The sequence below is a fragment of the Pomacea canaliculata genome, linkage group LG2, assembly GCF_003073045.1.
Source record: "Pomacea canaliculata isolate SZHN2017 linkage group LG2, ASM307304v1, whole genome shotgun sequence".
NCBI lineage: Eukaryota > Metazoa > Mollusca > Gastropoda > Architaenioglossa > Ampullariidae > Pomacea > Pomacea canaliculata.
The window spans coordinates 21,993,212-22,010,564 of record NC_037591.1 but is presented as its reverse complement, the minus strand read 5'-3'; the positions used below and the strand labels follow the sequence as shown (position 1 = coordinate 22,010,564).

At 42.5% G+C, this 17,353-nt stretch overlaps 2 protein-coding genes across 3 annotated transcripts; both read right to left on the bottom strand.

The window, feature by feature from the left end:
• Positions 1-16: 16 nt before the first annotated feature.
• Positions 17-5,240, bottom strand: LOC112556995 (toll-like receptor 4). 2 transcript variants are annotated; one of them, XM_025226546.1, is made up of 3 exons: positions 5,057-5,240; positions 3,212-3,555; positions 17-2,790 (listed from the first exon to the last, which is right to left on the bottom strand). In XM_025226546.1, exon 3 carries the CDS (start codon positions 2,785-2,787, stop codon positions 598-600), a length of 2,190 nt encoding a protein of 729 aa, XP_025082331.1. In that variant the 5' UTR covers positions 2,788-2,790; positions 3,212-3,555; positions 5,057-5,240; the 3' UTR covers positions 17-597. The 2 variants fall into 2 exon arrangements, with proteins under 2 accessions (XP_025082331.1, XP_025082332.1); XM_025226547.1 differs by lacking the exon at positions 3,212-3,555.
• A 5,728-nt stretch (positions 5,241-10,968) lies between these two features.
• On the bottom strand, positions 10,969-17,151 carry LOC112557012 (toll-like receptor 4). The gene is given in 3 exon segments (XM_025226578.1): positions 10,969-14,053; positions 14,056-14,999; positions 16,850-17,151. Coding segments are annotated over 2 exon segments (2,199 nt in total). The 5' UTR covers positions 14,916-14,999; positions 16,850-17,151; the 3' UTR covers positions 10,969-12,714.
• Positions 17,152-17,353: the final 202 nt, after the last annotated feature.

The window sequence follows — 17,353 nt, the reverse complement described above, 5'->3', positions numbered from 1 at the left end:
GTGACAAGTGTATACAGAATGTTCAACAAACTAGTGGTTGCTTTAAGAAGAGAAATATGGTGCTCACGTTACCAATGGGCTGGTCGCAGTGACCATCTGCCTTGAAAGTTGTTTCCGCCATCTCCAATCATTCCCCTTTCAGTCTGAATCGTTAAATCTAAAGTATTTTCTAAACAAAGGAAATTTAAAAACAAAATGAAATACCAAAACATTTGGATGTTCAAATGACTTCAGGACAAATGACTAAAACTGGCATCACAAAGACCATTTTGTACAGAGCATTCAGGGATAACCAGGTTGGCGCTTTAAACTATTGCCGTAAACTCCCATTTGTTTCAGAAGCGTACTTCAGTTTGCCACACGCGGTACCAGTATTGTGGGTCTGGATTTTGAATGCGACGAACTAGCGGTCTAAATCTCAACCACGAACTTGTATTACTGGACTGCTTACAGACGCTTTTTTCTAGTTAACTACTAAAACGAGGCTGGTGTACACAGAGCTTCCGGTTAAGTCACGTTCATTGTTTAGGTTCGATAAGACTAACAGCGGAGAACTTTCCAAGAGGCGAGCGTTGGTCTCGGCAAACAGACAGCAGTTCACCTATACACGCCCGTGTATGACCCACTGGCCTCATACTCCGGACGATTGAGGTCCTGCAAGGCGATTGTCAAACGACCCCAGAAAGAGTTTCTGGCTTCCACATTATCTTCCCATTGAATGTAGGTCGTCGTCTTGAGCACAGCCATCATAGCGGCCGTCATGTCACGTGAAGTCGACTCGTCGCTCAGGCGAACGACCAGAAGGTCGTCATCATGGTCCATGACATGCGACAGGCAGAGCGCCAACTCGAACTGACACCACTGGCTGCGAGCAAAGTGCTGGGAGAAGACCATCATCATCTTCTGGCTGCCCTCCACGCTGTCGGCGATGTTGTCCACGATGTTGTGTCCCGGTATGAAATCCCGCTGGTGGAGGCAAACACGCAGGCCCATGCGGTCCTCCAAACCGGGGATGAGGTGAGTGAGGACCCAGCTTAAGTCCCCTTCGGCATAGGACACGAAGACGTCATACTGGAAATTTCTGCGCAGACGTCTGCGCCTACGGTTGGATCCTGCCCGAAAGGCCTCATAAAGCAGCAAGCGGAAGTGCCAGCGGTAGCGGAAGAGCGTCACTGCCAACGTGATCGTGAAGATGAGCATTGACGAGACGACTGTAATGATGGTGAGAGTGTCACGACTCAGCAGACAAGCTTGCTGGTCCACGTAGAACTCGGTGACAGTCGTGTTGGCCACATTATAACACTGATAGTAATTACCGTTTCTAAAAATATTCTTACTGGAGAGAAGCCATTGGTGGAACCACAGCAGGTCACAAGTGCACTCAAACAGATTCCACGCAAAAGAAACGTTGCTGAGTCTTCCTCGCAGCGCCGCGCTAAATGTGTATTCTGTAATCAAAGACAGTTGATTGCTGCTCAGGTCGATGCTTGTCAAGTTTGGCAGATCGTCGAACGTCCCTTCGGGTATGAAGCGCAGTGTGTTGCCAGAGAGGACGATGGTTGTTAGAGATGTCATTCCCCGAAAGGTCTTGTTGGAAATGCTGGCGACTGAACAATAGCCGAGGTTAATGTAGTTCAAATTCGTCAAGTTGCTGAACAACTCGGAAAATCGGTTGTCGTCTACATAGTGAAAATAGTTTTGGTAGAGACTCAAAAAACTCAGGTGGGGTATGCCTGCAAAGGCTCCGGAATGTATAGTGTTCCTGGAAAAGTCAAGATGGTTAAAGGCCAAAGAAAGATTTGTCAATATGGGACTTCTGAAAGCAAATTCATCAATGCCCCACGGTTTCGTGTTCATGGCGTTCAGGTAGACGGACGTCAGATTCGTAAAGGGATGAAGCATGTCTTTCACAAAATGCTTGAAGAAGTTTCCGTTCATCTGTAACTGCCACAGTTTGGGCAGACACACTTTGTCTGGAAGCCACCGCATCACATTCTCGATGAGCCACAGTTCCGTTAAGTTCGGAAACAGCGATTCGTTACTTCCGTTTATACAAGTCTCTGGAAATCTGAGAATGCCATTTGTCTGTATTTCTAGGATCTCCAGATGCGTAGGACTGCTTGTGGTCACCTTCGAGATGTAGTTCGTAGCCAGGCCGAGCTTCCGTAAGCTTGTAAAGCTATTAAACACAGCCAAGTCGATGTCGCCGATTTCGTTCTCATGCAGGAATAAAGTCTCCAGACTCGGCGAAAAGTAGTTCTTGAAGTAGCCATCCGGCGGAGGTGTCAAACTGGAATGTCTGACGTCGAGCCTTATCAAGGTCGGGATCAGGAAGACTGGCCGAAGAATGTCGAACGTGAGATTATAGTTAAAGTTCAGGTAGAGATATTCCAGCTTAGTCAGGTTCTTGAAAGCCTGGAAACTGATGTTGATGATGTTGTTATTGGAAAGTTCCAGATACTGAAGGTCGGTGACATTGGCAAAAAAGTCGTCGGTGATGACCTGGACTTTGTTATAGGAGAAGTTTAGGAAGGTTATGTTGGGCTCACTGAGTATGGGGACGAACGTGAGGCTTCCATTATTTTGTGAGCAGTCAGCCGACCATTCTAACCTTCTGTCGTTCCAACACCTACAACTATCTGGAAAGCAGACGTTGGCTGAGGCCGGGGCAGGCGCAGCGACGTTGTCTTCCTCGTGCGGCATGAACCCCAGGCACTGCAATCGGCAGACAACAAACAGCAGCACGGTTCCCGCTCCGGCCAAAGCTAGAACTGAGTGGGGGGCCATGACCTGAAGATGAACAGGTTAATGATTATTGTTAATTACGCACAAGAAACATCTGGAGAATCAAGTCCACGAAATAGCTGCCCTCCTGACTACCTCCTACATTGCTGCAGACACTCAAGAAAATGCAATTACTTGAAAATTAATATGTCCTGGTAAAAATCCCATAAAACACATCCGCGAACTCAGTGCTAGAAAATTGATGTTTTTCTAGTTGGTTGATGTCTGAAGAGGTCAACTATAAATTGGTGCAGGGTTTTCCGTCCCTCTGTGTCCGGTTTTATTAAATATTGTTAAAAATAAAGCAGTCACGGTTGATAAGGGGATGAAAGCATTGATTATAAAGTTTGATGTGTCCAAGTCTCTATCTTTGGAACAAGCTGAAGTCTCTCTCGGGTCTTAACTGCTCAACGAATTTGATACTAACCGGTTACTCAAGCACAGACCAAGTAGCTCTGCAGCTGGCTCAACAAGTTCGAAGCCGGGATTGACAGATTCCATGTAGGATGAAATTTTCTCACTTCGGCAGAAGACGGCAAAGATGATGGGCGGCAAATTTTAACCTTTGGTTTCGTGCTGGTTGTGACAGACGTGCCGAAGAGAAGAAAGATGGAAGGTGTATCCGAGACTGTAATCGTCTTGGGTGCGTGAAGCTCGAGTGGGGTATATCCCCGAGAAGTAAATTGCACCGCAACTCGGTTTCCTTCGCGAAACTGAGCTCGTGTTCGTCAGCTTCCGTCCTCACCCTCTTCTCTCTGCATGCTGCGTGGGCTTCCAGAAAAAAAGAGTTTTCCTTGACATTTAATTTCCTCTTTCGGTGCTGCTCCTAACAATCGTATCATGTCAGTCAAACTTCAGTGTACTGCTGATGGCGTGGGCATGCCTGCGCGTGTTTGTAGGCGCGCGCAAGCATGTGTGTCTTCGTGCTCGTGCGTATGCACAGTCGTAAGGTCTTTTTTTTTTAGGGGTGTCTTTTTTATTATTATTTTAACCTAAGCACTGCTCTTCCAGAAAAGTCCTTAATGCTTTGATTGAGAGTTGGCTTTATGCAGAGGGCGCAGTAACCTTGACAAACTAATTTTAGAATCGACATAAAAGTGGCCGTGACAAACAATTTTTGAATGCAATCGTTATAAAAATGACCGTTACAATTCAGTTGCACAATCGAAATGGTAATGACTAGTTTCACAATCAATATACAATGACTTAAAAAAGCAGCTTTCACAACTGAGATAACAATGGCTGTAACAAAAAGGAGTTTCATGATTTATTTCTTCAGCATCTTAACACCATTCTGCTAACAAAAGACTAGTTATAAGAAGTAATATTGTGTACGAAATATGAGAAAAAGGATAGTGAAAATATATAAAAATATCAAATTTTGTATTACAGTAGAGTAGTGATGCCCAACCTTTTTCGGCCTGCGGGCCATATCCATTTCGGACAGCCGTGTCGCGGGCCACTTCACCGCAAAAATACAAAAAAGAAAAAATAAATAGAGCAGATACCATTTTTATTAGAAACAAGTTGTACTTACCATTAATTATGTAGTAATTAGTGGGAAATTTGAAGTTGTTTTTCCGAAACCAACTTCTGAATGTCCGGCTGCATCGTAGAGACACCAAGTCGGAGCACTGAATCGAAATGTTCGTCCATCGAAAAAAAGATTGGGAAACACCACTACGTGGGGATAAATACTTCTTCTTCCCTTTTTTCGTATTTTTTTTTTCGTTTTTATTTTTTTTTTATATATTACTAACATGCCGATTTCCTGCACTGTGGGCAGAAGTTTCGCGGGCCGGATGGCACTGCGTCACGGGCCGGATATGCCCCGCGGGCCGTATGTTGGGCATCCCTGCAGTAGAGGATAAAGAAAAAATTGCAAGAGAGAGAGAATACCCAAAGACTGATGAGGGGTAACCAAAACGCTAATAACAGGAGCAGTAATAAAAAAGAGAAACAATATAGGTTTCAATGAAGTGTGCTTGGACTATTCAGCACTAAAACTCTGGAATGCCAGGAAAGTATACCGTGAGACAGATTTGAGATGAAATGCTGACCAATTGCATGCGAAACAGCATTGCTGCTGATGCTGTTGGCCTTAACCGGTAATATAGACAGTCCTCAAGTAGGAAATACGTTGTGTGCAAGGCACTGGACACACTGTGAGGATTGAACACAGAATCGGTGCCGCTTTCGCTTTCTCTTTCTCTCACACACACTGGATCTGATGTATCACGCGAATGAAACAAACATTATTGCTAGCACGTACCTCACAGTTTATGTTTTTTCGGCAACACGGCCAGTTACACAGGACTGCAATCGTATGCCGCAGTTTCGTAATCCTAGTCACAATTTTGTTTTTCGAAGTATATCTTCCTTCAGGGCACAAAGACCCTGTTAACAGATTTTACCGGTATGCAATCATTCAAATAAATGAAGTCTTATGCTACAATGTTAAAGGCCGAAGTCGAAATGGGCGTGTTTTCAAATGGTTTCGCCCGTGCGAGGGAAGGTAGGAGTACACGGGGTCAGTACCAGCGGTCAGTCTTCCCTAATTGCTACCCTGGCCCCGAGGCAGGGTGGAGATCGCAAGCGATAAACCGAGCCATAAAACGTGTTTCGAGTACTTGGTGTTGGCGGTTAGAAAGCTGGAGTGAAACGGTTTGCAACTGAACATACTGTCAGGGTTAGGACCGACAATTGAATGTATTCTCCATCAAATAAAAATAAGGGAGAAAGAGATGAACAGCGGAAATTACACAAACACAAAGACAACCGCATTTTAAAACTTTATTTTGAATGCTTTCGTCTATCTGTTTATATCTCTCTATATCTTTCTTCACTCAAAAGTGATGATAATATTCAATATTTTCCCCTGGTGACTGACATAAAATACATCTGTTTTGAGTGCAATGTTCGTACCTTTACAAATAGGCAACAATTCACACCTGTAACACAGAGCCCCATTCACCATCTACAACAGCGGCCCCACGTCCATGTTTGTCTGTTGGTGAGTACAAGGTGAAATAACATTGTAGGGTCACGTGCATACACATTCAGTCGTCGTGCACCTCTTGGCTCAAAGTGAAGATTTCCAAAAAGGTAGAAAAGGTAGAAAAGCGAACCTCTGCAAGACCTGCGCCCTCAGCTCAGACTTTCAGTGGAATCCTGAATGTTACCGTAAATCATGAGATGAAGGGGGATCGAATGTGTTTGAAACTGATACAAATAATTAAACGAGTTTCACTTGCAAACTAATTTAGCAATAAAACCGCCTTTCTCAGCCGAACTAGTACTTGCTGTAGGTCTAAGAAAAGTGAGGCGAAACGCTTCTATCTGAACATACTGTCTTTCTACATCTTTCTTTTCTCATAAGAGGGGATAATAATATTTAATACTTTAGTTTCATTCCTCCTGATAACTGACCTAAAGTACACCTTGGTTGAGTTGCAATGTTTCAAACTTTTAACAAATGCCAACACATTCACGACTGCAACATAGTGCCCCCACGATCTCTTCTCTTCTTATCTAACCCGACCATTGTGCTGGTGGAGGTCATCGGTGCTTGTGTCTTCCTGAGTCCACAAAACCGAAGAATGAAATAAAAAAAAAAATTGTACTCAAACTAGCACGACGCAGACAGAATGAGAGCCTGGAAGAGTCAGATAGTCACGTGGCCGTTCACGTCATGGCGGTGACGTAAGGCGGGGGTGAGATGTAGCCACGAGGTGTTATCGTCGTAACAGACAAGTCTTAGAGCGAAACATACGTACTTTGATTACGTAAGAGAAAGGACAATGTTACGCAACGTGAACTAGAAATGAATAACTAAGACAATTAGGCAATTGAATTACGTAACACGCAGAGGCTGATGGGACCTACGTCATACACTAACTGTAGTGTGTGATTGGCTGTAATGGTAGGACACGTGGTATGTCTGACCAATCGAATGCGTGAATGCCACGTGCCAGATGTTTCGATTTTGAGTTTGAAGGCAAACTCGAGGCTTTTTGCAATCAACTCTTGGGAAGGAACATCGAAGTGAGTTTGCAGCTCAAAACTTCTCTACCTCGTGGTCAACCGTTACGCCTCAGACAGAAAACTTGGGGGAATAGGGACGCAAACCAAGAAAGTGATCAAAATCCACTCAGAAGACTGACTTTTCTCCGTGTGAGTCGGCGCTGATTTTTACGTGAAAAAACATCAGGCCCACTGGTAAAAATAACTGTTAGTTCAAGGACTATTTTAACATATTTTACAGGATCTTGGATTTACCAAACAGTGTTTACAATGGAGAAAAAACCCAACGCCACTAAAGAAACGCAGTAAGAGAACTTTGGCGGACGGCACTGTTAAAACCTACGAGTATAATGTTGTAACAAAAGATATACGCTTGTTTTTTTATGACGAAGAAGCAAGAAAAATATTTAATGATAAGTTTGAACTTGGGCTAAAAAAATCGGGATGTAAGTCCCGGTCTGCTTTTGTGTCCTCTCTACTGGATAATTTCTTGAGCGGTGAAAGTCCTGAGTTCCCTGCAGTCAAGATAGTGTAATGTACCCACGCAAGAACAAACATCATCAGCAATTCCATGTTTGTTTGTTGGTGAGCACGACAAGGTGAAGGATATTATTGATCAAGTTCATGCACATTCAGTATCGTGCCAGTCTTCGCTAGAAGTGAATAATTCAACAATGGATGGGCATGTGCTGACCATCACTTTATGCTGTGCCAACAGACATACTATCATCTGGAGCTCGTCGTCCCCACTAGGTGACAGTTATTTTGCTAACGAAAGAATGTACCTTGCGTACATTACGTCGGGGATCATCCCCATTCAATATAAAAAATTTTCTAATTTTGCCAATTTGGGACATGTGAATGATGCATTTTTGAGAAAACGGCTTCCACGGTTTTCTGCAGTAGTTGACGTCTTGAAGCGCCAGTCCGTCGCAGCTGCACTTGCAGCAGAACAGTCTCCTGTGGACGACGGGATCAGTGTGATGACAGATGCAAGGCACGCTTGTCGGAAAAATTCGTATCACACTGATCATGTTACTTTAGGACTGTCGACTCACAAGGTTGTAAACCTCCAGCATATCACCAAAGAGGACGACGTGTGCACCCAGCGGCACGAGGCAGTGGGATGCGAGAGGATGTATGCAAGTATGAATGAGTCAGGTGTTAGAATTCATGAACACGTTCACGATCGTAACGTGACAATAAATAAGTTAGTGAAAAATAAAGGTGTTAGAAACATCAACGAGAGGTGGCACGTCGCTAAGAGTATCAAGGCTGGGATGAAAAAACTGGCGCAAGGTAGTAAAGTCAACATCGGCAAGACGTGGCATCCTCAGCTCAGCCACAAGACAGCAGCGCGGTTAGAGATCATGTGTACTGGTGTATAGATCATTGCGATGGCGACCCTGTGAGACTTAGGCACTTGTTGGATGGATGTATTACACATTTCCAAAACATCCATGACAAGTGTAACCTAGCCTCACCTTGCAGGCAATCGCTATATATACCATCTCTAATAGTGCTGACTGATCCTGCTGCTGTCAAGCTGCTGAGCGACTTTCTACATGGCCATGTTTTGTATAAACATCCTGAGGACTACGTGATGTCTAGGGACACATTTTATGTTGAAAGTTTTAATAATATATGTCTGATGTATCTGCCTAAGCGTGTTCATATTAAAAACACGAGGCACTATGACATGCGCATGGGTCTCGCTGTTTTAGACTGGAATGAACACGTTGATAGAGACTCTACTTCCAATTATAACAAAGCAAGTGTACAACACAATCGGAGACAGCTTGGACAACGCACTTTAAAAAAGAAAACTTATAATTTAGTAGAGGATATCTGGAGATGTGTCGTTGAGCAATACAAATTTGATTCCGAACATGAGGAAAATATGTTAATTGAAACAGACAGTAGTTCGGATGAAGATTTGGAAATTAATAATATAATTTAAATAACAAATTGATTAATGAGATAATAATTTACCATCAATGTTTGTACTTTCAAAACTGAATTGTTGTTACCACGGTACAGCTCCACACCGATAAATGTATTGTCTATATAGACATGTTCATTCCAGTCTAAGACTGCAAGACCCACCTGTCACTCGTATGTTATAGCTGATTTTTATCTTGTTCACTTTACATGTTTGTTATTCTGTGATATCAATTGAAGGATCAGTAATAGTGTTAAATTCTGTGCTTCCATTGTTATACTGGTGATTTTGCTTTGTTATGTATCAATCTGTATGGCCTCCAGCCACTGATTTTGTTTGAAAATTCAAAATTCAGTTGTTTTTATGTTCGTGTCATTTTCGCTGTTCATTTCTTCTCTTCTTTGTATATTCTAGTTTTGTTTGTTGGTGGAGAATACTTCAGTCCTAACCCTGACAGTGTGTTCAGTTGGAAACCGTTTCACTTCAGCTTTCTAACCGCCAACACCAAGTACTCAGCTCAGAAAGACATTGCATTGCTAGGAATTAGAGCCTGTGACAGTAGGTTCACATAGAAGTCGTTTCGCCTCATCGCTCAGACCCTGCGGCAAGTACAATGGTCGGAGGAGGAAGACGTGTTATGGCCATGCTACTCGGCGGTGTCTCTGATCTCTACCCCGCCTTTGTCCAGGTACAGTAGTAATTTGAGACGACTGGACACAAATAGTCAGCACCGCCTGTACTCCTACCTTCCCTCGCACGGGCGATACCACTGTCTTTCCTCCGGACACAAAACTTCGGCCTTTAAAAGCTGGGACCAAAACGAAGTTTCGTCTTCGGATTTTGTAAACGTATGCAACAGTTAGTGAATACAGAGCCAGCATTGCTCTATTACTATTAGTTGCTGGAATATGAGAAGTCTGAACTAAACAGGAAAGTTAGCACGGGATTAAAATATGAAAGTGTGGGGAAAACTCTGAAAAAATTTTATAACTGTTTCTAAGAGTGGCCCTCCCACTTTTATATTTTTAAGTTGTATGCATTAAAGAAAATCCTGAGACCTTATAAAAATTATTTTACCATTTTCAGTTCAGATAAAAGTGTTTTTAACATTATTTTTTGGCTTATTTTATTTTAAACTTTTTAGTCTTTTGGATTTTGTTATCGATGTTTTTCGTTTAACTTTTTGTTGTTGTTTTTGAATAAAATTATCCAAGGGAAGGAACTATTGTATACGAAAGTGGAATCAAGTCGGCACAGTTACGTTTCTTGTTGAATTTTTACTTTTCTGAAGAAGAAAAATAATTTTTAAAAATTTGTACTACTTGTGAACTGCTGGAAATGATTTAATATTGCAGTGTCACCGGAAATGAGTAACTGGAGAAATTTTACACTTCTGGCTGATGGGTAGTACGTAAAAAATTTTAAACTTTAACCGGACACACAAAGTAAGTCAAATAAAAGTATGCAGTAAAGGAAATTACGCTCTTCGATCAAACTTATCTATCAAATGAGAATCAATAAAACAAGAGTTGTGAAACATCGATTCATGTAGTCCTGAAAGTGCGGTAGTGAAGGCGCCTCAGTTTGACATTGAAAGGAGATTCAGACCTTGAGGTTCTGGTCAACAAATGTTGATCCACTAGCTTTTTATTGATGTAGATTCATCGTTTGTGTGCATAATTCAAAACAATTTTGAACAATGTTTTGAAAACCTTTGAAGATATTTAGTTTGTTAAAGAACATGTCATTCGGTAGAAATCTGTACAGACCTGCTGTGTGTTGTGTCATTACAAAAGAGTTGAGACCAGTTACATTCCAGTACATAGACAAACTCGGCTTTTGTTTTACTCATATTTTTCTGAGAAGATTTATTTAAGCAGAATAAAAGTTTCACCAACACCATATGGAATAGAATTCGAAAACATCAAGAAGTATAATGTTCTCCTCATTATTATGTACAAGTTTATACAAACATAACATCCGATCATACACATACACACGTGCATGCATGTTCTTAGTTGCTTGTGTTTGTCAAATGTTTAACCGGAAAGTGACTGGCGATTGTGCCTGAGTGGTGTGCTGTGGACAATACACTGAGCACCACTTACGCAACCGTTTAAGCAGATCGCAGTTTCCCGCCTCTATCCGGCTACACAGTTCTACTAACGGCTTCAAGTGTTTGTAACCAGGGCGACACAAAACAGACATATTGTTTTTTAAAAATCGTGACAATGTTGTGATTAATCATGCCACAAGCATCGGGTCACCTAAAAGCTACAAGCAGTACCTATTGTTTGTTTTTTCGACTATCTACAAGTGCATGGTCACCGTAGTCCCTTCGCTTTTGTCTCTAAATGTTCATCGGTCAAATAAAACTATTCCTAGCTGCCACAGTTAGTTCGCGCATCTACAACTCCCTATCCACTCACACAAAAAGAACAAAGATATGAGGATGAAATGTGGTTGGAGCCATGAATGGCTGTACACCCATACCCTATAAGGGCGATCCCCATTCACCCTACCAGGCCTCATAAAGTATCCATTGACCAAGCCTATGCTCCGATCTCCAAACATGAAGAGCATTAAGTGGATGAGGTTTACATATAGTTTGAAAGGGTCATAGAGGCCAAATAAGTCCAGACGCTCATCAGCATTAGATCGGAATAGTAGGTGAAATTTGCCAAGGTAAAGCTAAATCCAGGGTCATCAGATTTCTAGAATTTGCACAAAGCCATCGACTCATATTAACCAATATCCTCCAACCCCACAAGGAATCTAGGACGGAAACTTGGCAATCTCCAGATCGTTTGGTCAACAACCAAATCGACTTCTCTCTACAGCCAAAGCGTTTCCAATTCAGAAACAACAAAGACAAAACGAAACAAGAAAACAGCAAACAACAAGCGAATCAACCACCCAAATAAAGTGATGATGAAAGTTGTCCAGAATCGCCTCAACACGATTGATGTACAAGAGCTCAATCAACGCAGAATGGGATAAAGGAAGGATGAAGGATGAAGGATGTCCTCTCTTGCTTGTACTGCGCAACATTTCGTTTGAGAATATCTTGCGAGAAACCCTTCACGATCATCGCATCTCCATTTCAATATGCAACATACCATTTGCAGACGATACCTAACAGCAAGCGATCTGCAAGACCTCACTAACAGAGTGACACAGATGAATGCATGTGAAATGGAGACCAGCGTGACAAGAGTCATCGTCAATGGCAACGGTAAAGCAAAGATGTACATGAACAAGCACAGCTCCGAGGAGATGAACAGCTTTAAGTAAGTATTTGGAGTCACCATTTCTAAATATGGCAACACTACGGCAGACATCATTATCAGGATCTTAACCGCAGCAGCAGCAATGGGAAGGCTGGACAAGATCTGCTGCAGCAGCACCATCAGGTTTACTAACAAGTACAAACTGTACAAAAGTTCTTCGTAATTCCAGTCTCTTGTATCGCGTCTATTTCTTATCCCCTAATGACGTACCAGCTGACCAACTGTCAAATGGGATAAATAAAGAAATGAACAAGTCCTCTTTAAATGTTAGTACTAACGTTCTGCATGAACCATTTAATGGTTAATTTAGAAATTCTTATACCTTTTCGATATTTGAAAAGATATTTCCCTGGCATTAAGTATACCTCAAAAGTAATCAACAAGCAACAAATCAAACAATCGAGAAACAAACACGTTTTGATGTAAACAAGGAGAAGAACTTTCTAAAAGGTATTACTCATGACTGTATAAGCACGCTTTCCCTACTAAAGGCTAAACGCTTTTAAAGCGATTGTATTTGTTGTTGTTATCAAAGGCAATAGCTTGTTCCATTCTTCAGACATTTTCAAACATCGACTTTGCTCAAAGAACTTTCAATATCATTTGTTTCAGAAACGTGCTTCAGTTTGTCGTAGGCATCTGCACCTGTAGGTTTAATATGGCGCAACATGCAGCTTACATTTGTAAAGACGTGAGCGTATTGGCTTCGAACCCTAGACGAAGGTCCTGAAGGGCAACGGTCAGGCGACCCCAGAAGGAGCTTTTGGCGTAGGCGTTGTCCTCCCATTGAATGTAGGTCGTCGTCTTGAGCACAGCCATCATGGCTCCTGTCATGTCACGTGAAGTCGACTCGTCGCTCAGGCGAACGACCAGAAGGTCGTCATCGTGGTCCATGACATGCGACAGGCAGAGCGCCAGCTCGAACTGACACCACTGGCTGCGAGCAAAGTGCTGGGAGAAGACCATCATCATCTTCTGGCTGCCCTCCACGCTGTCAGCGATGTTGTCCACGATGTTGTGTCCCGGTATGAAATCTCGCTGGTGGAGGCAAACACGCAGACCCATGCGGTCCTCCAAACCGGGGATGAGGTGAGTGAGGACCCAGCTTAAATCCCCTTCGGCATAGGACACGAAGACATCATACTGGAAATTTCTGCGCAGGCGTCTGCGCCTGCGGTTGGATCCTGCCCGAAAGGCCTCGTAAAGCAGCAAGCGGAAGTGCCAGCGGTAGCGGAAGAGCGTCACTGCCAACGTGATCGTGAAGATGAGCATTGACGAGACGACTGTGATGATGGTGAGAGTGTCACGACTCAGCAGACACGCTTGCTGGTCCACGTAGAACTCGGTAACAGTCGTGTTGGCCACATTATAACACTCATAGTAATTACCGTCTACGAAAGTATTCTTACTGGAGAGAAGCCATTGGCGGAACCACAGAAGGTCGCACGTGCACTCAAACAGATTCCACCCAAGATAAACGTAGCTGAGTCTTCCTCGCAGCGCCGCGCTAAATGTGTATTCTGTAATCAAAGACAGTTGATTGCTGCTCAGGTCGATGCTTGTCAAGTCTGGCAGCTCGTCAAATGTCCCTTCGGGTATGAAGCGCAGCTTGTTGCCAGAGAAGTCGATGGTTGTTAGAGATGTCATTCCCCGGAAGGTCTTGTTGGAAATGCTGGTGACTATGCAATAGCCGAGGTTAATGTAGTTCAAGTTTGTCAAGTTGCCGAACAACTCGTTGAATCGGTTGTCGTCTACATAGTGAAAACAGTTTTGGTAGAGGCTCAAATATCTCAGGTGGGGTATGCCTGCAAAGGCTCCGGGATGTATAGTGTTCCTGGAAAAGTCAAGATGGTTAAAGGCCAAAGAAAGATTTCTCAATATGGGACTTCTGAAAGCAAATTCATCAATGCCCCACGGTTTCGTGTTCATGGCGTTCAGGGAGACAGAGATCAGACTCGTAAAGGAATGAAGCATGTCTTTCATAAAATGCTTGAAGACGTTTCCGTTCATCAGCAACACTGACAGTTTGGGCAGACACACTCTGCTGGAAGCCACCGCATCACATTCTCGATGAGCCACAGCTGCTTTAAGTTCGGAAACAGCGATTCGTGACTTCCGTTTATGCAAGTCTCTGGAAATCTGAGAATGCCGTTTGTCTGTATTTCTAACATCTCCAGATGCGTAGGACTGCTTGTGGTCACCTTCGAGATGTAGTTCGTAGCCAGGCCGAGCTTCCGTAAGCTTGTAAAGCTATTAAACACAGCCAAGTCGATGTCGCCGATTTCGTTCTCATGCAGGAATAAAGTCTCCAGACTTCGCGAAAAGTAGTTCTTGAAGTAGCCATCCGGCGGAGGTGTCAAACTGGAATGTCTGACGTCGAGCCTTTTCAGGGTCGGTATCAGGAAGACTGGCCGAAGAATGTCGAACGTGAGATTATAGTTAAAGTTTAGGTAGAGACCTTCCAGCTTAGTCAGGTTCTTGAAAGCCTGGAAACTGATGTTGATGATGTTGTTATTGGAAAGTTCCAGATACCGAAGGTCGGTGACATTGGCAAAAAAGTCGTCGGTGATGACCTGGACTTTGTTATAGGAGAAGTTTAGGAAGGTTACTTTGGGCTCACTGAGTATGGGAATGAACGTGAGGCTTCCATTATTTTGTGAGCAGTCAGCCGACCATCCTGGCCATGTGTCGTTCCAACATCTGCAATAGTCTCGGAAGCAGAAGTCGGCGCTGGGTGGGGCCGGTGCGGCCACGTGATCACTTGCGTCAAGATGTTCAGTCGCCTCCTCTCGCGAGTGAAGTCCTAAGCATTGTAAGTTGCTTTCGACGAACAGCAGCACGACGCAAGCCCTGATCCAAGCTAGAATTGAGTTCATGACTTTTAGGTGAAAAGGTTAAAGATTACGTTTGTTGATCTCGTCTCTTGCATTGTCAGCAACAGGTGGCTTTTATACACATTTCTGCACAAAACAACCAAGGAAAAATGATTAATTTGAATAACATTTTTAAACCAATTTCTGTTTACATTATCTCCAGACCATATTGAAGCCACATACAGATAGTTTTGACTGACTGATGTCTTAAGAAGACAAGAAACATTGATTTTTTTCATTCTTTCCATCTGATAGTTCTTAAAAGGAAAGTAATTTCTTAAAAAAGCAATGGCAATGAAACTAGCAAGCTGAGCATTAATGCCAGAGTCTGAATATTTGAAAATTTTTGCTTTTGTTTAAGGATTAGGAAAAATCTTTTTTTTTACAATATTTTCTAAAACACCGCTCCTTGACCTTTTGCGTCGTCTTTCATGAAGGAAACAAGTTAATCTTAGTTCTTGACGCATTGGGACCCATAGTGCGATTCTGTTAGCAGTCATAGCCGGCTGCGAATATTTTTTCCCCTGAACAATGTTATGTAGGGACCTTACACGAGCCCTGTGATTGGCCACTTAATCATGTGACTTAATCTCCAACCCACATGGATTTACACACACACGGCCTTCTTTCGGGTTGTCGTCTGCTCGATGAAGACTCCACATGTGACTTAATCTCCAACCCACATGGATTTACACACACACTGCCTTCTTTCGGGTTGTCGTCTGCTCGATGAAGACTCCACATATGACAGTTTGTGGCACGACTAAGCAGCTTTAATAAACATTACAAACAACATCATTTAAAAATTAACCATTAGATTATACTCTTATAGACTAGTGTACAGCATACTGCGGAAATTTACGTTTATTGATGACAACGATAAAAGGGCTTTAGAAAAAAAAAATGTATAGCACCTCGATCGTTCCTGTTTCTAAACATGACATTGGAAACATTACAATCTAAACATTGGAAGTGGAGACAGACCTTGAAACAATGGAGGGACATTAAAACATCGATGTTTATCGTTACCTACAATGTACGCTTCACGAGAGCTAGCCTGCGTGATTCATGCAAAAGCTACAATTTCACCTTTATTGAAGCGCAGCAAAATAACCGATTCATTTGAACACACCAAAATAAAATAAATAAATAAAAAACAAATTAGGTGGTGTGTGTGTGTGTAAAGCCATGTGGGTTGGAGATTAAGTCACATGAGCAAGTGACTATAATCACAAAGCTCGGGTTAGGTCCTACGAAACATTGTCCTTGGAAAAAGAAATTCGAACCGGCCCAGGCGCGATTGTAAGTAAACGGTTCTTTTGAAGCCCAAACTTTTGAGCCTTAATGATTTAGCATATCGTTTCTGTCACTGAAGACAATCCTGCTATAGTTGGCTGGAGTATTAGTCTTAAGATAGGACGAATTCAAAAGAAACTTTATGCATGCATGATAAGTTCAAAATTTTATCAAATAATGGCATAGCTGTGTGCAAGACTGTATTTCATACAATCTGATCAAGCGACTTTCCTTCCTTCTGTTGACGTAAGGCTACAAACATCAGTTTACAAAAAAAAAAAAAAAAAAAAAAAAAAAACAAAAAAACAAACAAACCCAAAATACGTTGACTTATTCAATGGGACAGCTAGGACCTTATATTTCCGTGGACAGTCGTGACGTCACGAATTCAACCTTTTCTATGGTGGTATTTATAGGTCTATATCTTGAGAAGCAAGTATGCTGTGGTTGGTGGGTTCACTCAGATCTTCGGAAATACTATCTTGCAATGACTTTTTAAGTAATCACAATTACTTTTTAGTGTAAGTGAACCATTACAATTTTGCAACAGACTTGAAAGAAGATCTCTGACATTAGAATTACCATAAGAAGAACTGGCTCAGATGCCAACTTTATTACAAGTAGCAACTTGAATTGTGTACCTAGTTCTGTGTCCTGGTCCATCTCGATGGTACGGGGATCCCAGCGTGTCATGTCATCGAGAGCGCCGTTGAGCCGTTGAGCCGTTGAGCCTGCTGGTTGACAGACGTGTGCCAAAGACAGCAAAGAAGGAACAGAATGAGGTGCTGTCTCAAACCCAATATCTCACATGTCGCAGTCGAGGGAAGTCTGGATGGTGGTAAAGTCACACACACACACACGGAACTCTCGTCAGCTTCCTGTGCGAAACTGATCACGTGATTCTCGCCAGGCCACTTGTTCTTTGCCCACTGCACGCTAAACGCGAAACTATTGTTTTTCAGAAAAAGATAAGTTTGTTCATTTTCAGTGTAAGATTCATCTCTTGTAGGTAAAAATTTTAATTTATTTTATTATAAATGTATTTCTGATGAAGACGCCACAGAATGTGTGTCGCAAATAGGGAAAAAGAAGAATAAAGGCAGAGACTAATAAAAAAGTTAAGGATAGGACCTGTCTACAGAATG

Bases quoted from the DNA above. Each gene is read 5' to 3' on its own strand.
- LOC112556995 (XM_025226546.1), bottom strand. From the start codon at position 2,787: ATGGCCCCCCACTCAGTTCTAGCTTTGGCCGGAGCGGGAACCGTGCTG.